We start from the raw sequence: 26,189 nt of genomic DNA, 5'->3' as shown, positions 1-26,189 counted from the left end.
CATTTATTTAAAGATTCTCCCGTTACTGGACCATTGTGTTCACACTAATTTTCTGCTATTATAAGAATGCTACGATAAATGTCTCTGGATCATTTTTTTATAATACCCTTAGGAGAGAATCCTAGAAGTTAAACCATTGGATTAAACACTTTGGATTCACTCTGCCAAATGAGTTTCCAGGATGCTTCCATCAATTTACACCCTGCTCACCAGCAGTGTATGGTACCTTTCTCGTCTCACCCGTGCCAGTACTGAGTCTGAGTTTAAAACAAAACAAAACTTCCCTAATTAAGAGCTGAAAAACAATACTGTTTTAATTTATACGTGAGGCTGATATGATGATTTCATATGTTTATTAGCCACTTGTGTTTCTCTTATGAATTTACTGTTCATATTTCTCATCTATTTATCCTGCCAGGGCTCCAGGGTTTTTATTTATTATGAACTGCACATATAATTTAATTGTTTACCCATTAGTCCTTCGCCTTTTAATTTTGTCTATGTATTTTTTTTTTAACCTACAGAAGTTTGAAGTCTTTAAGTAGTCAAACCCCTTGTGGTCTTTTCTGTTGCTTTAAATGCTTAGAAAATTTCTCTCTCTCTGATCAAATACATTTTCTCCTAACTTTTTAATAGTCTGTCTTTTTTTAAAAAAAGTTCAGCGCATTAATCTATTTGCATATATGGAATGAGGTCAGGGTTTCTCCCTCCAGCCTCACCCCAAAGCTAGCATTGTTACTGCAGGCCCATTAGAAGAATACTCTACTGATCTTATCATACATTAAATTTTAAAATACTGTGTAGTCTGAGTTTAATTTATTCCGCTGTTTTGTCTACACACTGATTTAATTGTAGTTTCATAATGTTTTATTAACCCTAACATCAAGTATATTTTCTTTACTCTCCCACTAAGAAAAAAAAATAGCTATTTTTACTTGTTTATAATATTCAGAAAACATTTTCCAACTTTCAAAAAACATTACATTGTGATTCTGACATGGATTGTCTTAAAGTATAGGAAGAATGAATATCCTCAAAATATTTTCACAATATTAGGCCTTTTCTTTAAGGAACACAGAATGCCTATTTATTCATTCAAATTTTCTTTCTCTTGCAATAACATTTGATTTTCTTAACATAAATCTTATATATTGCTGGTTCAGATTATTCCAAAAAAAATGTGTGTTTTCTGTTGTTATTGGGAATGTCATTTCCCCCTCTAGCATATTTTCTAACTGATTACTGCCAGATTAAAGGAAACTGACATATAATTTCTAAAAACAGATTTATTGGAAGTTTCTAGATAAACAATCATATCATTTGAATCGACACAATGACCATAAGTAATACTGACATATGGGCGAAGGAGGAAAGGCACTCAGAAACTTATGGTTCAAGTGGAAATTAATAAAAGCTTCCTGGAAAGTAAATTAGCAAAGTATATCGAGTTTATGACCTACTAATTTCACTTCAAGAATTTATCCCCCCCAAAATCTATCCTAAGAATATCAGCAACCAATTAATTAATCATATCATCTGCAAATAATGATCATTTTGGCTTACTGCCATTATCTGTAATTCCACAATAGTCAAGGCATCTGGAACAATTTTAAATAACAGCATTCCCAGAATTCTCATCTTCTTCCTAATTTTTAATAGGAATGTCCCAGAGTACAATGGCTTTTTACTACTTTGGGGCAATGGCCAACTTTAGAACGTAATGAAAACTATGTCCCTCTGTCCCAAATGTGTGCAAAATTGTGTTTATCTTCAATCTCAGGGGTTTACAGCCATAGAAAGGTATTTGTATGCTAAGTTCTAGCATTTCATCATTACATGTGTAGCTTAGGGTTCCTCCCCCCTTAATCAGGTTAAGGAACTATCTATCGATTCCTGCTTTGAGAGTTGTTGCTTTTTTTTTTTTTTAGGATTGAATGTTAAACTTTATTTCAAATGTCTTTTAAGCATCGATTAAATAACCTTTTAATTTGATCCACTGTTCTAAATTTCATAGGTCATTTAAAAAAAACCTTTACTCTGGAAATAATTTCAAACACACGGAAATAGGAAAACAGATCAAAGCCATATAGCCATCATCCAGATTTATCTATTGTGACAATTTACTCCACATGCTTTATCATCTGTACATCCCTCTATTCTATTCTATACACACCTACTCATACATACACATGCATACATACATACATACATACATATACATATATATATTCTAGCACAGGACTATTTTAGATCGATATTTATACACAGAGTAAGGCAAAAGTAGGTTTACAGTTGTGAGTACCCGAGTTTATTCTTGTATTATTATTTTTTAACTAGAAGCCCGTTGCAGGAAGATTCGCACAATAGGCCTTCCTTCCCCTGGCTGCCGGCACCGGTTTTACTCCGGCACCTGGGACCCAGGCCTTTGGTCTGGCCGCAGCAGAGAAGCCAAGCCTCTTCAGCCTTCGGTCTTCAGTCTTCAGTCTTCGCTCCGCGCCTGCGTATACAAATTAACCACCATCTTTGTTGGGTTAATTTGCATACTCACTCTAATTGGCTGGTAGGCATAGCAGAGTGACACCAATTTGCATGTTTCTCTTTTATTAGTGTAGATTATGGTTGTATTTAATTGTATTACCATGGTAAACCTACTTTTGCCGCAGTGTGTGTGTGTGTGTGTGTGTGTGTGTGTAAATAAAATTTCGTCCTGAGCCATTTATTTCATCATGGCCCTTTACTCCTAAATACTTCAGTGTGCATTTCCCAAGCCTAGGGATGTTCTCCTACACAGGCACCATACATTAGCAATGCCAGCACATTTAACATTGATATAATATTTTAATCTACCACTCTTATTCCAATTTTGCCTGTTGATCCCCATAATGTCCTTTATAATATGTTTTCCCTGGATGGTACAGGATCACATCCAGGGTCAGGTTATAACACTGAGCTATCGTATCCCTTTTAGCCTCCTTTAATTTGGAACCTTCTCACACCTTTGTCTTTTGACATTGATATTTTGGGAGAATACAGTCCCTCCTCACCCTTTTGAACAGGATGTTCCTTATTTGGGATTTGTCTGACATTTCCTGATTATTAGGTGCAGATTTGCATTCTCAGCTGGAACTCGGCATAGGTGATGTTTCCTTCTCAGGGTACCACATCTGGAGGTATATGATACCCATCTGTCTCTCACTGGTGATGATCATTCTGATCTCCCAGTCAAGATGTTGTCCAATTCCTCCACTGCGTAATCACTGATCTTTATTCTCCCTTGAAACGAATGGGCTGTCTGTGAGGAAACACTTTAAGACCATGCACAGATCCTGATTCTCATTTAAAAATTTTTAGGATCCATGGATGAGTGTTGCCTGATGGCAACCACATGATGACTGTCCAACTCTAGCACTCAGTCTACATTTACCAGTCAGCCTTCCCCATTCATTTATCGATTCATTACTGGCATGGATTTCTGGATTGCTATTGCTTTTCAGTGGTTTGAAACTCATTACTTAGCTATTTTGGTGCTCAAATTATCCTAGAGTTGGCTCCCGTGACATGCGCCCATCATTTTCATAAGCATTTCTTTACTTTCTGACACAACAGAATGTTCCAGGCTCCCTTGGTGCCTGTCTGTCCCAGCCTTGGAGTCAGCTCTTTCTTCAAGGAGCCCTGTGGTTCCTCTGAGTGGGAAATGGTGTTAGAGGTGTCTCACCAGATGTGTTTATTGCTCCTGGGTATCTTAGCCTGTTGGCCCTTTCAGCAGACAGGTCAGAAACTATCTACATGTACAGATGCATCTATATATGCACACACACACACATATATACATGAGATCGTAAACATGTATGAACACACACATACACACATAACTAAAATCATGATTTCACACTGACACTTCCTCAGGGTTCGTTTCTTTGCCGTCCTCCACACGTGTACGTCTCTTATTTACCAGTGAGAACCCAGGCTCCCAACATCACACATTCAGTATCAATCTTATCATCGAATCTGAAAGTTTCAGAACTGTTTCATTCATATTACTACTAAATAATCAAGTCTACTACAAACAGTTCAGGGTTTGCTTATAATCACGCTACCCTACCTGGCCCAGACTGAGGATATATAGCAAGGTACTATCTATTCCTAAATTGTTTGGGATTATTTCATTCTTTTTATTTCCTCAGTGAGTTATGGTATTCGTCTGACACACATTAGGTTTACTTATTTTAATCTGCTTTTCGTTTCAGGTGGTAAGTAATTTTTTAACAGCGATCCTATTCTGCAGCAAAACACAAGATAGACCAGGGCTCCCGAACAGCAAATCACTGTTTCTGCTAATGACGACTAATTATCACGCGTGGGTCGGCCACAGAAATCGCTGACTGGAAGGTGGACTTCCTGGTAATGCGCATTGGGAAAATATTTACAAACTGAAGCAAGTACACATTATCTGGCGTTGCTACACTAGTTCTGCTACAGGAAAGACTAAGAGGCTCTGGGGGGACAGGAACACAACAGACAAAAGAGGTTAAAGTGGAAACTCACCTTTTCCAATGTGCCGCCTCGTGTTTTCAATAGTGGAATTCCGATTAACGTTGGAGAGCAGCCCAAGGCAGAAACGGTTCTTATTGTTGGAAGGGTCGGTGAAACCGTCCACCAACACGCTGGTGGAGGAGGCATGGAACGCTTCTCCCACGCGGTTATTGAGCTCATAATAGACAATAGAGCACCAGTGTTTTGGCTCCTCATAAGCAACTGCCTGAACATCTGTAAGAGAGAAAAGCTCATAGTGAATCACGGTGGGTGCCCGGGGCTCTCAAAAACTGAAACTGTGTTGTAACATTGGCTCAGGACCATGGAATGAAGATATGGAGAAGCAACTGCTATTTTAGGGTATGGAGTGTATCTATGATGTCTTAGTATTCCTGAGTAAGTGCAACATTGTCCTTTCATTGGAAAATCATTTTCTCTAATTACTGTTGGATAACCAAAATGCCAGCTAGGCAAGCATACCCACAGCGTGTGCGGAACACTCACAATACGCTCTGTAATATGCCAAAATGGAAATTACCCCCATTACAGACCCTGGCTCACCATCTAAAGAAAGGCAACAAGTGGTAAGTGAGCTGAAAAAAAACAAGGGGGAAGAGAACAATAGAGGACGGGAAATATGCCAAAGGTGCTGGCACGGAAAGGAATTACTTTCAACCGAGCCTTAGCATGCCGATGCTTTTCCAGAGCAATGAAAACCAGTTTCTAATTATTGATAAGAAGTTCCTTTACTTCACGTTAAGTTGCCAATAACCATCACAGCCACAGCTCTGCTCCAGTCCTCAAACTCAGGAAGAAATCGTGCCAGCTGGCCAACTCGCACGGAATGAATCATATCTCTCTCATCCAGATTTCATGCTAACTTCCTTATATTTGCTTTAAGTCATGCAGAGCAGGTGTGTTTTGTCTCTCCATTCCCAGAATGGGCCAACAATGGAAATTACCCAACTTTACTGACAGGATGCAGCTTGTTAAGTCAAATCTCTTAAGACTAACAAATCTCCAAACAGAACATGCTTCTAAATATTTGCAACTAGAAGGTTCTAAAGATAAGTTCCTTCTGTAGTAAAACCTCTTATACCACTGCATTAGAGATTCCAGGAATACAAACCATATATATCCAGCATGCCAGTATGTAATGATCTGAGGTTTATGGTCTTGAATATATAATCATAAAAAAAAAGGAAAGAAAATACGAATTGGAGGCAAGTACTTCTGTGTTCTTAACATCAACCTCCATAATATTAAAATGCACTTTACTTTAGAATTCGGTACAGAAAACAAGGAAAATGATCATTAAGAAACCACTCAGCCACAGAAAAGAGGAAATACTGCCATTTGTGACAACATGGATGGATCTTGAGAATATCATGCTTAAGCAAAATAAATCAGACAAAAAAAGTTAAGAACCATACAACTTCACTCCTGTGCAATATAAAACTGAAAGCAACAAATGAACAAACAAGAAAAACAAAAACTCATAGACACAGACAACAGTACACTTGAAATCTATATAATTTTATTAACCAATGTCACCCCAATAAATTTAGTAAAAAAGAAAAGAAAACCACACAAACATTAACTGCTTTATACACTGAAGCGGGTGAGCTGAAAACATGTTTGCTAAGCAATTATCCCTTGTCAATTTGCTATATTTCAAAGAGCAAAATTCTAGTGATTTACAAGTGTCAAATCTTAAACAGGGTTGCAACATTATTAACAGAAGGCTTTATCAACTATCAGTGTTGTTCAAAATACATTCATCTACGTTGGAGGTTGACGATTTTTTTTTCTATAAAAGGCCAGAAAAGTTTTGTAAGCCATGTGGTCTCTATGGCAACTACTCAACAGTACCCTAGTAGTGCAACAGCAGCAACAGATAATATGAAATAAATGAACACAGTGTGTTCTAATAAAACTTTATTTATAAAAACAGGAAGAGTCTGAATTAACCTGTAGACTGTAGTGTACTGACCTCTGCTCTAGGAAAACCACTCCAAATTAAACAACAGCAACAAAAAAGGCCAACGTTCCTTCCTCATGAAAAAATTAACTATAAACTTATTCTAATGGAGAAAACGTTTAAAGCTATTTAAAGGAAAATATTTTAAAACAATTTAAAGGTCAATTTCCTGAAATCAGACATTTTAGACTTAACAATAATATTTACAGGTCAGCATGCTCATAAATGTATATGCCATCCTCTCCTGCAATCCTGATCCCCAAATAAAAATCCCAAAGATGTGTGAGACAGGAGTTCTTTTCTCCAACCAGAACCTTTGTTGGCTCATAATCATATGTTTGAGAGGATGTTCTAGAGATCATCAGAGCCAACAAAAAAAGGTGTACATTCCAGTTTATCACACTGCACATCTAAGAAAGGTTGAGTTTATCATCAAATTTTAAGAACTTCAAAAATACAAGCAAGTCTGACAAAGTGTGAGGTGTCCTCGATTTTAATTATAAAGTTGATGAGAATGACCTAAGGCATATCTAGTCATCGAATTGCATTTCAACTCCAATGTGTGTAAGGTTTGCACAAATTCGATGACCCAGGCCACGTGCCGAGTGCACCTGTGCAGCACTGTCCTCATGAGAAGTTGTGGGAGCAGCTTTACTCAACAGTGTGCCGTGACTTCTTACCGATGCTCGGAGGCTTTCCCAGCACTCATTTACCTGGGCTCCCTGCTCCCTTAAGCCACTCGACTTGGCACTGCAGCCCTGGAGGAAGGATGGCATCCTCCCCTATGTCATGGCCAAGGAGTATGCAGAGCTGCAAACAGACCCGCCCTCTACTTGAGAGACAAAGAACCTTCGTTCTGCTTCGAGCTCTTCCGGGTGAAGACAGGAAAGACATGTGCCTCAACTCCTTTTAGCAGCGAGGTTAGAAACAAACACAAAAAGCAAGAAAGAAGCGAACGTACTGGTTTGTGCCAGCTGCCCTGTGCATGGGGGAGGGAGGGGGTGCTGGGAAATAGATGGGGCTGATCACTATCTATCCCAGCTACAAAAGAACCTTCTCCAAAGCCTTGCGACATGAACTTCTAGTTTTGGAAATCACCCGTGGAAACTCCACTTCAGTATTGTTATGATCATCATTTCTCAATGCCCCTTTGTCCTTTACTTAAAAATACTCTTTTTTCACCAATTCAGAATTACTAAGTATGGAAGCTCTAAACATGACTGCTCAATTACACGTAGGCCTTCATTAGTTAAGTCAATGTGTTTGTTCTTCACAGGAAAGACTTACCTGTAACCCAAGGAATTGTTTCTGCAGAGCCTCTTATTGTGCTCTGTCTTCCTCAAATAGCTATCTTTTTAAAGACTAATGCAATTTTGTGAGAGAAAGCCACATTTGGGCGGATAAACCTGAGACTCTCAAAAGGGAATCAGCGGCAATTCCTTTACCTCCTCTGTTGATTTCGGGGGGCAGTGAAGGAGCCATCATGTTTGTGTCCATTGGCTGAGAGCCATCCTGGGTCATGGGGTCTTCAGGGGGCAGGTAAGCAGGTGGGGGCGTATCAGCTACAAAGTAAAGAAAGAAAAGAAACCAAAAAAAATAACTCTTAAATCCTTAATAAACACACACACTTAAAACATATATATCCTCTTCTGTCCTGAAATTCGTAAGAGATTAATTTGCTGTTCCCGCCACCCTTTCCGAAGATTGGAGGCTCCGGACACTGGACTGCTGTGCACTTTCTGAAGATTACTACCATCTCATGATCTTACACAATTTTAGTCAAAACTCAGGGGGAGGAAAAGCACTGAGTGCTAGTCCCGGAAGTGGTCTGCCAGTCTGGGATGGTGCCATTGGAACACAATCGAACGAGCATTTAAACCACCTTGGGTACAACCCACGCTGAGCGGGCCTCTGCATTTCCCTCGCACTGGTAGATGGAAAACCTCTGAAGGCTCTAGAGGACTTCTCAACGAAAGGGGCTTCAGGGCTTCAGGGTCTCCTGCATGCAACCTGTGGGCCCTTAGGAATCACCACTGAGTTTCATTACTCAACTTTCTGACTGAACTTAATTTTTCAAGACTTTAGGCGACCTGTCAGGACCACCTCTCCCACCCTCTTAAATAATCACTAATTTTAAAACCCCTAATAGCGGAAGAGGAAACAAATCCGTTTATCACAGCTATCTTTTATTTCAGAATTTACATATATGGTTCCTCTGGAAAGTCATAGCCAACTGGCAAATAAGAGGCAGCAAACAATATTGATTTCGGAAACAAAGACCATAACACAGGTATTCTGTATTCTTAAACGAAGAGCATGGTTTTCCCCATAACAAGTTACTCCCTGGCTAGCGTGAGCCCATGCGGCACACGGGGCAGAGCAGGGAACGAAGTCTCGCCCTAGGGACCCAGCTAACTTAGGTAAGTCCCCTAGACCACTTGGGCAACCCTCAAATGCAAATACTAACTGGGCTCCACTAGAGTTCCGCAGCGAGTTCCAAGACTGACTGTTCCAAGACTGAATCACAGCACCCAGTGACTTCCCACGGTCCAGCTGTTAACGAGCAAGGGCTCGGAGCACAAAGACAGGGCTGTGGGGCCCTTATCCGGCTGCCTTTTTCACCCTTCTCCAGCTTCTTTTAATTCGGCTTCTTCCCTGCACCTGGAACACTGACTTGGCTTCACTTCCAGTCAGGAAGGAAGACAAAGAGCCTCCCCCGAGACCAAAGACAACGCATTTCTCCAAATACACAGGTGACACCTCATGGGCAACCCACGGCATCAGCACCAAGAGGGACCAGACGCCACCGGCGGTGCCCACCGTCCCCACAAGTGCCTCCTCCCACCTCCTCTTCACATTTCCCCTGCTGGGCCTGAGCCTCCATCCCTCGGCAGCCGGGGAAGAAGTGTACATCCAAGCAATAACCTTCAGGTTTTTCACCCTTGGGCCCACCCCGGTTTGCCACTGCTCAAAAGCCTTCTGAAGTTATCTCCTCCCTATTATCCTGGTCATCACACACAAAGGGTCTGAAAGGGAGTGGACAGAAGTCACCAGATGCTATTAGCTTGATTTTTTAAACTAGTCAATCTCCGACCCTCATCTGAAACCGTTTTGGACTGAAAACCAAGCAAAACAATGCAAAGTAACCAGGCTTAAAATAAAAGGAAGCAATAGATACATAAACTACAGATAGCAATATCAAGTGTGGACCGCTTTTCAATTTTTGAGGGCATACCCACACTGACGTCGAATTCAAATTTACTTAAAAAAAACCACAACATTTCAGTGGCCCAATGAACATGCTTGGCCACTCGTTCATAGAGGTTAAGTATGCAGATGCCAAGTATATCTTTATTTCGACTATGTTTCTTGAGGTCTACTGGCAAGAAATTCGTTACTAATCATTTTTGTTCTCTGAGGTGCTGGCTTAATAACCTATTAACTTGACAAACAAAATGTCCTAATTAATCATTTATTCTGATAAATATTACACCATCAGTTAAGTCTGAAAAAGGAGGATAATTGTTTTCTGTCTTTGCTAAGTTAAACAAGCAGATGGTTTCCAGTACATCTGTTGCAATTCCTTTGTTGTTAAAGTATATGTTTCTTGGGATTACATCACCCCTTAAATGAATTTAATTAAGAAGGGGACTGTGATCCCTCAGGAAATATCTTTTCTGAGGTTGCACTTGCAGCAGGGGTTTTTATTCCACGTATGAAATGATGCTGATGGAGCCTGTGTTTCTCCTCAAGCAAATGTGTGCAACACACTATTTTTCTCTTTCTTTTATCAAGAGCAAAGACTGTTAACAATGATGCCACGCCCAGAAAGATGCAGCTGTTTCGAAGCCCTTCAGAATAAAAACATAAAACTTATTTGAGCATCTGTGCCTGACAAATAAAACAAGACATGTGCCTATTACTTAGCTACGAGGTCTTCTTTCAACCAGTCGGGTCCTGAGCCCTGGAGCACAGGGCCATGTACCAGAGCGGACACCCTCTCCCTCCAGGCACCCCAGCTTCTCCCCACACTGTGATAACACTATGGGAACTGACCACAGAACAGCCCCCAACAGTGCAACCTACCTGGCATCTGAAAAGGGCTTCCTGGGTCAGAGCTGGTGGGAGAATGAGGGTAGGTGCTACTGCTGCTTCCGGGAGAGTTGGGGTAGCTGCTGTTGGGGGAGTGAGGGAACGGGTGGCTGTTGGGTTGCTGGAAAGAATCCGGAAAAGTGGCGTTGAGTGGCATGTGAGGCTCATTTTGTCCTAAGTTGCGGAACTGAGCTAAGAGGCTGTGCTGAGGGTTATATTCACTGTGTCTCGGGACCAGCACTGGAGGAAGAACTGGAAAAAAAAGAAAAAGACAAAAATGAGAATGATGGAAATCTATAACAACATCGCGATAAAGTCGCAGCATAACCTGTACGTAACAAATTATCTGAACCCTGCCCTGATGCCCACTCGAAAGCGCCATCCAAATGAAAAGCCATTTTTCACTCAGGAACAAATGCGGTAAAAAAAAAAAATACCGTCCCTTTAGAATCACTGGAGACTTATGGTGAAGATGAGCGGCAGTGACAGACTGTTGGGGAAAGTCTGCAAAATACATCCATGTAGGTTAACAAGTTACGGCTCCCCTATTCTCAATTGTTTCATTTACTAAAAACCAAAGCATAATTAAGAGCATACATATGTCATCATTGACGAGTCCACTTTATATCCCTGGCTGATAATATTTGACATTTAAGAGTTAATAATACCTATTAATGATATGAATTATTCACTATACACGTTTTAAATGGACCCAGCTCACTTTAAACCAAAAGGAAGTGAATAAAGGTGAGAGGGTAAATACAGTGAACAGTATAAATCAAAATGCCATTGAAGACAGTTAATTGGACAAAATAGGATATTTTGTGGGACAGACTTTAAGTTGTGTCCTCCTAGTCATATAGTCACATGCCGCTTAATAACAGGGAACACTGTAATGGCATGCGCATTAATATGACTGGCAGCTCAGTAGGTTTGTTTACACCAGCGTCATTACAAACATGGGAGGAATGCGTTTTGCTACCGCATCACAACCACTATGATGTTACTAGGTGACAGGAAGTTTTCATCTCCATTATAATCTTACACTAGAGGCCCGGTGCATGAAATTCATGCACTCGGGGGGTTTGGGGTGGGGAAGCAGTCCCTCAGCCCGGCCTGCGCCCTCTCGAATTCCGGGAGCCCTTGGGGGATGTTGGACATCCTTAGCGCTGCTACGGAGACAGAGGCAGGAGAGGCTCCCAGCTGAGCGGCACTCCCCCCGTGGGAGCACACTGACCACTAGGGGGCAGCTCCTGTGTTGAGTGTCTGCCCCCTGGTAGTCAGTGCGCATCATAGCGACCGGTTGTTCCACCGTCTGGTTGATTCGCATATTAGCCTCTTATTATATAGGATTATATAGGATATGTGTGGTCTGTTGTTGACCAAAAGTGTTCTGAGGTACATGATTGTACCTTGGGAACATCTTTTCTCTAAGGATCTTAATGTATTTACCCACTTATCAGTCATCCTATTTACTACCTGGTAGGTTTAAAAAAAAAAAAAAGACATTTTATACAATCCACATTTTGCTAGGTGAATACTTAAGGCCAAAACCGTTTATATCAGTAGAGAAGGAAAGAAAACAAGCCATGCCTCAAAGCTCTGTGTGTGAGGAGCCTAAGGAGTTAATAATTAGCATGGTCGGAAATCTCCAGCAGCAGAGCCCCTACAAGTACAACGAGAGTCCAGGGGAAGGGCTGGCAAACAGAGCCCTCACCAGGGTTAGAGCCTAGCTTCCTGCCAGGGTCACCAGATGGCTCTCCCCAGTAACAAAGGCCCTTGGAATCCCTGCTGTTCCGTGGCCTTGGCTAGAAAGACAAAAACAACCCATTTGGTAAACTGTATGGGAGGAGAGAGGAAGACATTTAAAATCTGTTATTGTTGCTGGGAGTTAGGCTTCAGAATTTATTTTCCCAATGAAACAATACTTAGAGGCTTTAGGAATTAAGTAGATTTTTGAGGGCTATCCAGGGAATTTATCTATAATTTCTAACATTTCTACAGGGGGAAAAAAAGTGCTCTTAACACTTGGATCATCACTTATTCATGAGCTGAAAAATGTTAAAAGTTTCTCATACGCTGTATCTTAAATTTTACATAATCCTGTAGCAATGTGATGTCCCTACTATTTGACACCTTAGAAACAAACCCTGTTAATATAATAAATAAATGTATTTTCTTTTAAGCACAGTGATGGAATCTGCCCAAACCAAGTCATTAAAAGAATAAGTCCTCCTTTTACCTTTCAATAGCCACCTGAAGTGTAATCTACTTTGGTTTGTTGAACAAAAACTTTCCGACAGTCTTAAAGGCTCACCCTACACCAAAAGAAATCTATATTCCAAAATAAACTCATGCTATGAAATAGTCCACTGCCTTTAAATTGTTTATGCAATCAAACATTCTCTTTTTCTTTTAGCTGCTGCAGCTTATGGTAAGTTACCACTTTACAACTTGCCTTGTTTGGTCATCTAGCTATTGCCTCATTTCTGATTGGTACCTTTAAAGGGGGGCAAATATTGGCCTCTGTACCCCTCCCTACAAAGGTAGCACCAGACAGCAATTTGAATCAATTCTCCATTTTAACCCTTTAGAGGACCTCTAACCCCCAACACACACACACACACACACACACACACACACACACACACCCCTGCACCCCAAGCTGACACTCTGCACAGTGTTCCGGTAACTCTGCTGTGTGGTGTGCAGTGGTCTGGCCCTCAGGCACAGTGCTATCCTCAGTGGACATTACAGGTGAGCCTGACCAGCTTTTGCTAATCACTGGGAGAAGTGAGCTACCAGCTACAATAGATTAGCATCCGATGAACTTGACAAGAAAAATAACGTTTTTCCTCACCTCTGACTATTGAGATGATTTTGCCACTGCTGACATAGGTACAGGTATCTTTTAATAAACTTAAAAAATGTATTGATGTATCACGCATCTATACTAAAATGCACAAATCTTCATATAAATGAAATCATACAGATTCATGTATCTAGCTTCTTTGGTTCAGCATTATGTCTGTAAAACCCACCCATGGTGTGTATAGCATCTTATTATACATATATATTACAATTATTTACTCAGTCCCTCCACCTAACCTCCTCAGAGGATAATCAATTTCATTTTTTTCTGATTTATACTTCCTTTAAAAAATTAAAATACATAAATATATGCTTTCTTTCTTTTAATTTTCTTTTTTTGTTGCTAATCCTCACCCGAGGCCATTTTCCCCCATTGATTTTTAGAGAGAGTGGAAGGGAAGAAGGGGAGGGGGGCGGGGGAGAGAAAGAGAGAGAGAGAGAGAGAGAAACATCAATGTGAAACACATCAACTGGCTTCCTCTCGCATGTGCCCCCCACTGGGGCCATGGATCAAACCTGCAACCCAGGTGTGTGCCCTTGACCGGTAATCAAACGCAAGACCTTTTGGTATGAGGGCCAACACTCCAACCACTGAGCGACACCAGCCAGGATAAATATATGCTCTCTTACTTCATTTATATTCCTAAAAATGAAAGTCAGGCTACTATGCTTTTTTCACTATATTCTAGAATTAACTTCACTTTAATTTATAAAGATCTTCCGCATTTGTCTTTACAGCTAATAACACCATCGTTTATTCAACCAATCTCCCATGGCTGGGCATTTCCGTAGTTTACAATATTTTACCATCAGATATAATACTGCAATGAATAAGCCAGCACATATATATTATACTGTGCAAGGTGTATCTCCAGGATAAATTCCTAGACATGGAAATCCTGGGTGAAAGGGTAAATGCAGGTATTATTTTGCTATTGTCGAGTACCCCTTATTAGGGTGGCAGCATTTTGCATTGCCACCAGAAACATATGAGGATGACTTTTTCCCCACAGCTTCCAGGACAGACTATGTTGTCAAGCTTTTGATTTTTTTTTGGACACTCTGATGGGTGACAAATCGTATTTTGGTGCAATTTTAATTTACATTTCTCTTAATATGGTGAAAGTTGATATTTCAGAGGACATTTTAATATCGTGTGTGTGTGTGTGTGTGTGAATTGTCTGCTTGTGTCCTTTGCCTATTTTGGGGTAATTTTTCATTTAAAAATATATATTAGAGATGTCAACCCATGATATATTTATATGTCACAAATACTTTATCACAACCTGTCTTGATTTTGCTTCTGTGCAAGTTTATTTTTTGGCTGCAAAGTTATCAATAGTTTCTTTTAGTGTATGTGGATTTTGATTCATAGAAAGCTCACTCCTACACCCAGATCGTAAGGAGGAATTCACCCATGTATTCTTGGAGTGCATATAAAGTTTCTTATTTTACTTAGAGCTCTGATCCATTTGGAGTGCTGTTTTATTTATAGTAGGAGGAACAGATCTAATTTCATCTTTTTCCAAATGGCTAGCCAGTTGCCCCAACACCATTAAAAAGCCCATCTTTGTCCCAGTGACTGGAGATACCACTTTTCTCATAAAGTTCCATACATGTTAGGGTCTATTTTTAGGCATTCCATTCCATTCTATTCTAGTCTGTGCTCCAGTACCGCTCTGTTTTAATTATAGAGGCTTTATAGTATGTTTTAATATAGACAGGGCTAGTCCCCTCTCACAGTTCTTCCTTTTCAATGCTGCATGCTTACTTTCCCATATGAACTTTACTTATCACTTTGTCTACTTTCAGAAAAAAAAAGTATTACTGGTACTTTAATTGGGAACATATTATATTTACACATTAGCTTACTAAGAATGAATGTCTTGATTATGTTGAAGTGTCCTAGTCAAGAACTAGGAAGGTCTGCTCAAGACTACTTGTGTGTATTTCAGGAGTGTTCTATAGTTCTGGTCTGTATGAGTTTGTGGGGGCTGCCGTAACAAAATACCACAGACCGAGTGCTTAAACAACAGAAATTTATTTACTCATAGTTCTGGAGGCTGGAGTTCCAAGGTCAAGGTTTCTCCTGAGGCCTCCCCTCTTGGCTTGCAGATGAGCATTTTCTTGCTGTGTCCTCATATAGCTTTTTCCCCTAGTGTCTCTCTGTATGTCCTAATCTGCTCTTCTAATAAGAACACCAGTCAGCTTGGATTAGAGCTCACTCCAATGGCCTAATTTTAACTTTTTAAAGGCCCTATCTCCAAATACAGTCACACTCTGAGGTACTTATGATTGGGGCTTCAATATATAAATTGGGGAGGGGGGAAGGGTCACAATTCAATCTATAACACTGACTATAGGTTTTAAATTTCTCGTTAAATTTATTCTTAAGTGTTTTATCTTTTCTGCTGCTATTTTAAATGGGGTTTTCTCTTCCATTATATCTTCTAATTGGTAATGACATATATGGTTATTGATATTTATGATATTTCTGTTACCTTTTTATATCCTACTACCTGGGTGACTTCTTTTGTTGTCTGAGTTAGTTTTACCTTTGATTCATTAGAGAACTCTCGAGATAAATGATCATGCCACCAACAAATACAGTTTTAATTTTCCCGTTTCAATTGTTTTCTCTTGTCTAATTGCACTGGTGAGTACTGCCAATATAAGGTTAAAAAGTAGTAAAGATAGTTAACTTCCTTGACTTATTCTTAACCTTGGTGAAAATGCCTCTACTGTTTCCCCATTAAGAAGCTGACTTTAATAGGAGAGAGAAAGGGTGACAGAAGGAGACTTGACTTGGGGTGATGAACACACAATACAATATACAGATGATGTGTTATAGAATTTTACTCCTGAAACCTATGCAATTTTTTTAACCAATATCAGGCCAATAAATTCAATAAAAAAGTTTTTTAAAAAGCTGACTTTAGGACTAAGGGTGTGTGTGTGTGTGTGTGTTTAAGGAAGTATCCACTTGTAATCCCGTTACATATCCATTCAATAGAACACTACTCAGCAACAAAAAGGAATGAAATATTAATTCACACAACATGAATGAAGCGCCAGGTAATATGCTGCGAGAAGGCTGACAAAGAGTGCAAACTATATGATTTCATGCACATGCAAACCAATGTATGGTGACACAAAGCAGACCAGTAGTTGCCTGGGGAAGAGGCCAGGGGCTGGAGGGAGAGACTGCGAAGGTGCAGCAGTGAACTTGTGTGGGTGATGAGTCTGTCCATGATCCAGGTTATGGTGATGTTTTCAGAGGTATACACCAACACTAACCACACTGGACGTTTTAAACATGTGTAGTGTATTCTATGCCAAGCATTCCTCAATAAAACATTCAAAAAAGGAATGTAAAGAGGCAATTTAAAATGGTCCTTTACCGATTTTTTTTACATGGCTAAAATGTCCTATTATCTATTCCTTTTCCAATCCTGTCTTCAAGGTTCGGGAACCCTTCCTCTGAGCTCTCCATAGTACATTCCCCAACTAAAACGGTTTTTCCCACTAGCTCTACTTTGGGGGTTCTAAATGTACATCTCCCAACTCAGAATCCCCATCCAGGAAAGGAATTCCAGTTCTTGGCACAGATACGTCAGCTCTCACAGTGAAAACCAACCGAAGATACTGAAGGGAAAGAGCTGCAGAAAGCCTGGTGTTAAAGTGGAGATAACACTGGAGACATACAGGGTGTTATATGGCCCCGTTAAGAGTTAGTAAGCAGAACAGAAAGATACACAGTCTTTCCGAGAGACATGTCCCCAGTATTTCTCAACATTTTCCACCAAAGTAAACATCAGTGACAGAGGAGAAGACACTAATCGGGGGTCCCAGCGGCTCCCCTGGAATTATGGAATGGCACTGAAATTTTCCTCTATCTCACCAAAGTCACATATATTTTATTTTATGCTCTACTCCTCTCTACTTCTCAAATGCAAAAATACTTTACATAACTTACGATCAAGTAAAACTGACACTCCAGGAAGATGGTCCATGTTACCCATGGCTTTGGTATGCAATTATGGCACACTGGTTGGGATGTGTGGATTTCCTATTTACTCAGTGTCACAATCCTCAGAAAACTGCAGCAAAAAGTGGCTGATGATGGCAAGGAGGGAGACAGATATCAAGCTAAACTCTACAACTAAGAGGATTTATGTGGAAGCAAGGAAAAACATATCAGGTTAATTTTAGGGGATCACTGTATTACACAAAACTCACATGGACACAATTACAATTATTTGCTATAAGCCTGGAACCATGCTTAACACATCGCACCACTTTGCAAATAAGAGTGCTGAGGGGTACTCACCTGAAATCACATAGAAAGTTTCAAGAGTTGGGAAGGCAATGCGCGCTCTCAACCGGGGTGTCCTACGGCCTCAAAGACTCAAGGTGTCTAGGAATGCTACACTCTGTTCTATACAGCCTGCTTAAGAGATGGATGAATAGAACAAATTCCAGAATGTCTCCGGACAAATTAAAGTTGAGGTCACTCCATTTAAAGGAGAAAACTCTAATTTAATAAGCTCAGTTATGGGAAGCACCTAACTCCCAGATGATGGATAATAAGTGAATCATTATCAAATCTGATCTGTGCCGTTTGACAACTTCCATAAGTAGGGTGTCTCTGTGTTCTGGTTTGCCTGGGACAGTCCCAATGTGCACCTGCTCTCTGATGGAATTATTCACAGGTGACCCTTGCCGCGCTCAAAAGTGTGTCCTGGTTTGAACAATAAATTCTATGGCTCTTCAAACTACAAACAATAATGAAGTCATTTCAGAAGAGGGAAGCGATGGGCCTGGGGCCTGGAGCAGCTGCCAGCCCTAGAAAGAAGCATTACTGTGGCAGAGGTACCCGGAAGCTGGTGGGGCAGGGTAAGCCCCCCTACCCCCCACATCACACACACAAGCTGCTCTCAAATAAGAAGCCCAGGCTCCTCTCACCTGTGCGGCACCTACAGGACAATGCAGCTGCTCGTCTAGACATTTCTCTCCACCCCACCCAGTGCTTGTTCCTTTCCCTTCAGCAATATTTCAGGGAAGAGATCATTAAGAAATCTGTTTTCTACTGGTGGACAAGGAAGGAATAAGCCTCCAGGCTAATTATCCACGTTTAAACACATCTACATGGGATTGTTATTTCTTGGGGCGGGGTGGTGGTGGTGGTGGTGGAGGGGTGACGATCCAGCTCCAGGAATGAGCATTTAGGTACCACGGGGTAGCAGCTGGCTATTTTCCATTAGGTCTGTGTCGATGAACACAGGCGAGGGCCTGGCACAGTACAGCATAGGGAATACGGTTAATAATAGTGTAATAACTATTTTTAAAAAATGGAATGAGGATTTGCAAACTCTAGGCCTGACTCAGGTCAGAAACAGGAAGACAGGGTGAGGAATGCCTTCCTCTTAATCTTTTCTTTCCGTGTGTCAGGCTATTTCTATTTTATGGAAACAGAAATCTGGGAGCACGGTGTCTCCTGGGGCCCTTGTCTTCAGAGCCCTGAATAGGGCCACTCCTGCTTGGCAGCGTCACAGAAGGACTGCGGCTGCGGCTTCCCTTTGAGGGCGGCTCCCACTGGTTCATTTGAATGCAAAGAATCTCCTTTGAAAGAAGCGGCCAATATTAAAACGCTTTCTGTACACCCGTACGTTTCTTTTTTATCTGAATCATTTTAAAATCAGACTGTGTGTGTTGTTCCTATATTTTGGGGAGTTCTAAACCTGGTAAAAACCCTAAGCTGGCTCCGCACCCCCTCCGCAGAGGTATTCTGGAAGAGAAAAGGCTCCTCCTCGGGGATTTCACCACCCCTCCCTCAGTCCCCTGAAAATCTCCAATTGCTGCGTGCCTTTAAACAGAGGAAAAGCGTTCTTCCTTTCTTTCCCTGACCTCTCAGGAGGGGGAAATCAGATTTCTGCCTTTTCTCAGTGAGGCACCTCTGCTTTTCAAAGTGTTTATGCATCTCTTTCAGTTAAAAAAAAAAATAAAACCCCTTTTTGGTGAGAAAAAAACAAACTAAGAAAGTTTCAGGAGATATTTTCGTTCCAGGAAGCGAGTTTCAGGAGACATTTGTGATTCTGCTGTTGGACTCGGCTTTTCTGCGTTGCCAAGGCACAAGGAGGAGGAATGAAAAAGAAACAGCTAAAATTGGAAAGAGGGGCTGAGCTTTGGAGAGCATCCATACACCCTCTAGATCCTGGAGGGCATCCCGTACACCCTCTAGACCGGGGAGCTTTTTCGAGATTGGGAAGTACTGTCTGAAATTGGATCACCACGTTGTCAGTAAATATGTAACTGAGTAAATAGGAAATCCACACATTCCAACCCCAACACTCAACACCCACGTTGTCAGTGGTAAAGCTGTGCAGTAACCAGACTAAGGCCCACAGTGACCCACCAAATGTTTATGGCCCTAACCGGTTTGGCTCAGTGGATAGAGCATCGGCCTGCGGACTGAAGGGTCCCGGGTTCGATTCTGGTCAAGGGCATGTACCTGGGTTGCAGGCTCATCCCTAGTAGGGAGTGTGCAGGAGGCAGCTGATCGATGTTTCTCTCTCATCGATGTTTCTAACTCTCTATCCCTCTCCCTTCCTCTCTGTAAAAATTCAATAAAATACATATTTTTAAAAAATGTTTATGGACACACTTTTTTTGAACACAGAAGAGAGTTCTATAGCAATGTTGCCAGGCCCTTGCCTGCGTTTGTCGACACAGATATAATGGAAAAGAGCTATCTGCTACCCAGGGGCACATGAACACCTTTTAGTTCCGAAGACTCGGAAAAGGCATTTAGGTGAGGAGTCAAGACACCCGAGTTCTGGTCCTGGCTATGATAATAATTACTTTTGTGACTTTGAGCAAATCACTTGACTTCTCAGAGTCTCAACTTCCTCACACACAAAAGCAAGGGACTTGAACTCCAGGGCCGTTCCTGCCCACTGTACAAGTCTCCTGGCTGATGATAATGCTGCCGCGCCTGCATCTGCAGCTCCACCGCATACGGAGTTCAGTGCCGACTGTGTCTCGGCTGGGTCTCAGGACACACCACTGAGGTCACCTAAGAGTGGGAAGGCGGCCGGGGCTAATAAGAATGGCCCGACAGCCAGTCCAGCGGCAGCAGTTCTCATTTGAAGACAGGTTGAAGGGGGAAAGGCACAAGCGGGCAAAGCAGCTGTGCCCAGTGTAATATTGATACCAGACAGATGGCCCTAGACAGCGTGTGTCCAGTGACAAGCACAGAAACATTTTAAGTACGAAGTGACGGAGAGGACAAGACCACTTAGATGTTAACAGCATCACATACAGCATATGTAGGAAGTAAAAATCCGATCTCAGGATATATCAGAAAAATTTTACACTAAGATTCTCAGAACCTTTAATGGAGGTTAAATTAAAAATATATATCCCTGAGTGGTGTCACTTGATCTTTTTGTTTGCTTATTGGTGGTGAGGCGATGGCAGGGGAGATCTGAAATAATCCTATATAATAAAAGCCTAATATGCTAAGTGTCCAGTTGTTGGTTCCACCAATCAAAGTGTAATATGCTAATAATATGCTAAGGCTGCTCAACCGCTCGCTATGACGTACACTGACCACCAGGGGGCAGATACTCTGACCGGTAGGTTAGCTTGCTGCTGGGGTCTGGCTGATTGGGACTGAGCGAGACGGGCCGGACAGGCCCTGGAGCCCTACCTTTGTCCCTCCCCGGCTGGCCAATCTCCCACATCCCTCCCTAACCCCTATCGTGCCCTGGTGGGGTCCCTTGGCCTGGCCTGAGCCCTCTCATAATCTGGTGGTGGCAGGAGCCTCTCCCACCTCCGAGGCAGAGCTAAGGATGTCCGACTGCCCATGGGGAGCGGGCCTAAGCTGGCAGTCGGACATCCCCCAAGGGCTCCCAGACTGTGAGAAGACACAGGCTGGGTTGAGGGGACCCCCGCCCCCTGCTGAGTGCACAAATTGCATGCACCAGGCCTCTAGTATAGATAAGGTTCACTGAGCATGACACATACACCCATGGAACACGAATTGCAGGCGAGGCGCTGTGCAGGGCACCGCAGAGGGACAGCCACTGTCCCTCCCCACATGGAGTTTCCAAGATATGGCTGAACCCTCGCAACACAGGAGGAAGCTGACTCAGCCCAGCTCAGTAGCACAGCCACCGTTACTCAGCTGCTACCCTGAGGGCCAGAGTTTGAAGCAAGGTCATAACCACCAGACTACATTACTCAGTGCTACAAAACTGGGAAGAGATTGTGGAAGTTGTTTATAAAGTTCTCTTCCACTTTTTTGGTTGGGTTTTCTTTGGGTGGGAGGCATCTTTTAAAAATTAAGATAGTTTTGCCTAAATGTAGCAACTTTGTAGTATTTTTTTTCTAGGCAAACATCAATTACTCTTGAGCACAAATACATGAATAGAAGACAAACATGTGAACACAATTTGAATATAAGCAGAGAAATAAATTGTATTCACTAACAACAGCATCTTGAAGCTTTAAGAAAGCCATGAAATTTACATCAAAGAGAATCTAAATCAAACTCAACTTCTGAGAGCCCGACGTCCTAGATCATTCCAGGCCAGATTCCTTCTTTGTGTACCCCACGGAAGGTTTCCTTGAAACAGCTCTTGTCTGTGAGCTACACACCCACAGTCCATCCTCTACGACCCCACGACCCCATCCAGATTCCTGCCCCAATCTCACCCCACTCTCACCCAGCCTTTCCAAGCTTCTCGCAGCTTCCATCTGCTAGTGTCATACTCCGTATCCTTTGCTCACTTGGGCACATTTTCAATTTATTCTTTAAACCTCACCTCTCACTAGTAAAATGGAATAGTATTTTCTCAGATTTTTCAATTTAACATTTATATAGTGCTTATACTATATGCCTAGTGCTGTAGCAAATATTACCCCCTTTAATCCTCCTCACAACAGTGACGAAGGCACTGTCATTACCTCCCTTTTATAAAAGTGGATGCTGAGGTGTAGAGGTGAAGTGATTCGCCTATGTATATGTAACCATCGGAGACAGGATTCAAACCCAGGCAGCTTGGCTTCAGAATCCAGGTGCTTTAACCACTGTGCTATGCAGTCTCTCTCAATGTTAGACGGGTATGTTTTAACAAGTTCCTTGGCTATAGTAAGCACAGCGGGATAGTTACTATTATATTAAGACTACTTTCATGGAAGTAACCATCCCCAGGAGTCACACCTGGCAGCGTGGCTTAACTTCTAATTGCAGTTGAATGTAATTAGTTCCCATTCGGAATTCAAATTTGACTCTGTTAAATATATTCCGTGAAATAGACACTAGTTGTCAATGATAAAGTTTGACCAACGGGAAATAATAAAGGCTCCATGAAAACTTGAAGCACAGGTGTGGACGCTCTCAATTTACCATGATCAACCCCAAATTCATGCATTTCTGATCACATGCTCCCCTACTAAAAACTATGGGTACCCTGCCCCTTTGGGAAAGAGGAAAAAAAATGATAAAAGGGAAGCAGCACAGTGTGGGGTTAGAGCATGAATTTTGAAGTTAGACTTGAGGTTGAATTCTAGCCTCTCCAGTGACAAGTTGTGTGACAACGTAGCTGCACATCAATGGTCCTGTGGGTACCTCTACCATGTAATCCCTGCCACAACCCTGGGTGGTAGATATGTTCTCCCCCCCCCCGCCCCCCCCCCCCCCCGCCTCCGGTGTCACAGGGTAGGAAACACAAGCTCAAAGAGGACAAGAAACTGGCCCAAGGTCAAAGATATCAAGTGCCAAAATTTTAATCCAGGCCTTCTGACCTGAGATTTTCCAGACCAAAGAGAAATATGTATCTCCTTTAAATAACTGTATTTGTCCTGAATTTCCTAAAAGCTCCACATTCACCCGTCGGCAACCAGCATTCTACAGTGAGCAAGAGCCCTCCTTGCCCGTCCCCATTTACGTACTATCAGCATGGAGTCCTACTGTTATCTTCCAAGGGTTTCTAATTCATTTCTGTCCTTCATTATTGTGTGGCTCAACTGTCTGATTTAGCCAGGGGCTCGCCCCTGAGTCCTTATGACACGCTCCCATCAGTTTTCTCTTTTCAAAACAACTCATTTTTAAATTAGTTGTTCTTTTCTTTTCCCTAAGTAAAAGCTACAGGTTACATATTTCAACAGCATTTACCCACAACTGCTGCCTGACTTGATCTTTACATAAATACCTGTCCGGCACACCACTAGACCTTGGGTAAACTTTACAGAAGCTCAAAGGAAAAAAATCCTGCTGAATCTGCTACAGCGCTAGCTTGATGTGATTTAGGGAAATTACAGGGAAACATAAAGGAAAAAACATACAAGGCGATTCCACTTGGTTGTCCTACATATGTTTACTTTTAGTTTACAAGAAGTTGCCCAAATATCACTTATAAACAGCAAGGGCTCTCTTCCTGCCTTATTGTGACGGAAGATTCCGAACAGCCAAGCAGGCAGATGGTCAGGCGACAGTGATGTGGCTACAGGAGCCAGACCACTTACTCCTTAGGCCAGAAATGGCTTTTTCGTGCGGAAGAGTGAAGAATGGAGAACAGCAGCATGCCTCGGAGAGCTGTTTTAGAGGTGAGGCAGTGGTGTGGTAGAGCGTAAACCGGACCTTCCATTGGCAAGGTGTGCTAAGATTCCAGAGCATAAAACAACCGTTCGAAGAACTGGAGGGGGGAAATTGCCAGACAGCCCTTTGTTGACTTGGATCTTTGTATTTACACACAGTCCGTGTTTCCAGACTCTAGATCTTTTATCAGGGAAGTTACTGACTTCTGGTTGCATAACCCGTGGCAGCCCTAACAGTGTTAGGAAAGGCAGACCTGCAGGCCAGGGCTGAAGGTCACAGGGATGGAGAAGTCCCGCTGATGCAAGGGGAAGGGGTGAGACGCAGGTGAGTGCGGCTCTCCCATCTCACCCTCCCCCCCACCCCACACCGGGAAGATCCCTGTTGACACTGTGGAGGCCCAGACAGGCTAAAGGCAGGGAAACAGGAGTCTGCAGCTTCTCAAACTAACCCCAAAACCAGCATCTAAGAACTACAGGAATCCACAGCCAAGCTGGCAAATTAACATTTGGGCTTTTTGACTCTCCAGAGTACTCTTCAGGCCCTTTGAGACTATTCACACAGGGCTCATGGGACCCTACAGCTGCCCACAGTCCGTGAGCTCAGCTCTTTGCAATCAATCTCCTCTCTTTGCTCCCCTGTCCCCTCCCCAAAGGAATCTGATTTTCCCAAATATCAGGGCAGAGGCCTGATGCTGAGTCTTTCACGGGAACATACGCATTTTGACATGGAAAAAGACAAGGGGGTGGACATACATTTCAGAGAAAGACATCTCCAGTCTTTTCCGTGAGCCCTTTGATGTCTAGTACCAAGGAGGCTGCGAGGAAATCCGAGACCCTCAGCCTGAGGCCCCGCATCAGCCCGCCTTGCCTTCCATTTCTCTCACCTTCCCAAGTGTCCATCAAGAGCACAGGCGCTGTCAGCATGGGGCAAGTCACTTGTGGCTCTTACACTCCGGCCACATGAAACGTTCCCAACCCGACCAGAACTCACTGTCGGAGGATGACCCACTTGTAGGCAAAATAAGCCCTAAAGCACGACTCATAGGTCTCAATATTATCTCACCCAAAGGCGGACTTGGAAGTATTAGCCAGGCTTTTTCTTTAATTTTCACATAAGTGCAATCAGTGTATACACCACTTCTCTCATTTATCATGACAAATACTTTTCTATGGTTTTCAAAATTGTTCTTTTCCATCATTGTGTGTGTGTGTGTGTGTGTGTGTGTGTGTGTTCTGCTTCTAACATGGGCTGTGGTTCCTTTGGTGCTATAAACCAGCAGTGGTGGATGGAAGAGTGCTGAACTTTAAATAAACCAGCAAAATCTGAAAATAGCTGCTCTTGCCTTGCCCACCTAATGTTGCAGAGACAGAAAAAAGAATGAAGCAGAGGATAAAGGTCAGGAAAGCAAAAGTAGGAGAAAGATGCTTAGTATAATCTGTAGCAAACAGTTTTAAAATTTCAAATTGGAGTAGATTTAGCAAAAGAAAATGTCCACCCAGAAACAAATCACATAACTGTCTAGATGTCCACTTCCATGTATGTAATTTACGTAAAAATAACAATTAGTAGCTGCTAAAACTTTCCATCTGTTCATCTATTAATAAAAACACACAAAACCAATGCCCCAAATAATGTACTAAAAAATCAGAATAAACTTCACATTCTGCCTTAGGTTTAAAATATGGAATCCACTAAAAAATCTGGGTATAGCCAGGCTGGCGTGGCTCAATGGTTGATTGTTGACCTATAAACCAGGAGGTCATGGTTCCATCCCTGGTCAGGGCACATGCCTGGGTTGCAGGCTCGATCCCCAGTGTGGGGCACGTGGGAAGCAGCCCATCAATGATTCTCTCTCATCATTGATGTTTCTATCTCTCTGTCCCTCTCCTTTCCTCTCTGAAATCAATAAAATGTTTAAAAACACACACATACACACAAAACTCATGTTAAAAAAAATATATATATATATATCCATACATACATATATACCTGGGTATAAAATCCTACTCATGATTATATTACCTCATCTGTTCTAGTATTATTGTAAATGACAATGATGACATTATCAAACACAAGCCAAACACCAATGATAGTATCTAGGAGAACAAT

At 42.0% G+C, this 26,189-nt stretch overlaps 1 protein-coding gene across 4 annotated transcripts in view; it reads right to left on the bottom strand.

Moving 5' to 3' along the window:
• Nucleotides 1–26,189, bottom strand: part of SMAD1 (SMAD family member 1) — a 69,690-nt gene that overhangs the window by 7,068 nt on the left and 36,433 nt on the right. For all 4 annotated transcript variants that reach the window (XM_070415252.1, XM_070415255.1, XM_070415253.1 and 1 more), the window contains exons 3-5: nt 10,601–10,858; nt 7,960–8,076; nt 4,546–4,767 (exon numbers count right to left, since the gene is read on the bottom strand). In XM_070415252.1, coding sequence (XP_070271353.1) covers nt 4,546–4,767; nt 7,960–8,076; nt 10,601–10,858 — 597 coding nt within the window. The remainder of the gene's footprint in view (nt 1–4,545; nt 4,768–7,959; nt 8,077–10,600; nt 10,859–26,189) is intronic.

Source organism: Myotis yumanensis, unplaced genomic scaffold, assembly GCF_028538775.1.
Source record: "Myotis yumanensis isolate MYYU_CA2020_CCGP unplaced genomic scaffold, mMyoYum1.0.hap1 SCAF_5, whole genome shotgun sequence".
NCBI lineage: Eukaryota > Metazoa > Chordata > Mammalia > Chiroptera > Vespertilionidae > Myotis > Myotis yumanensis.
This window is presented reverse-complemented; position numbering and strand designations above follow the sequence as displayed.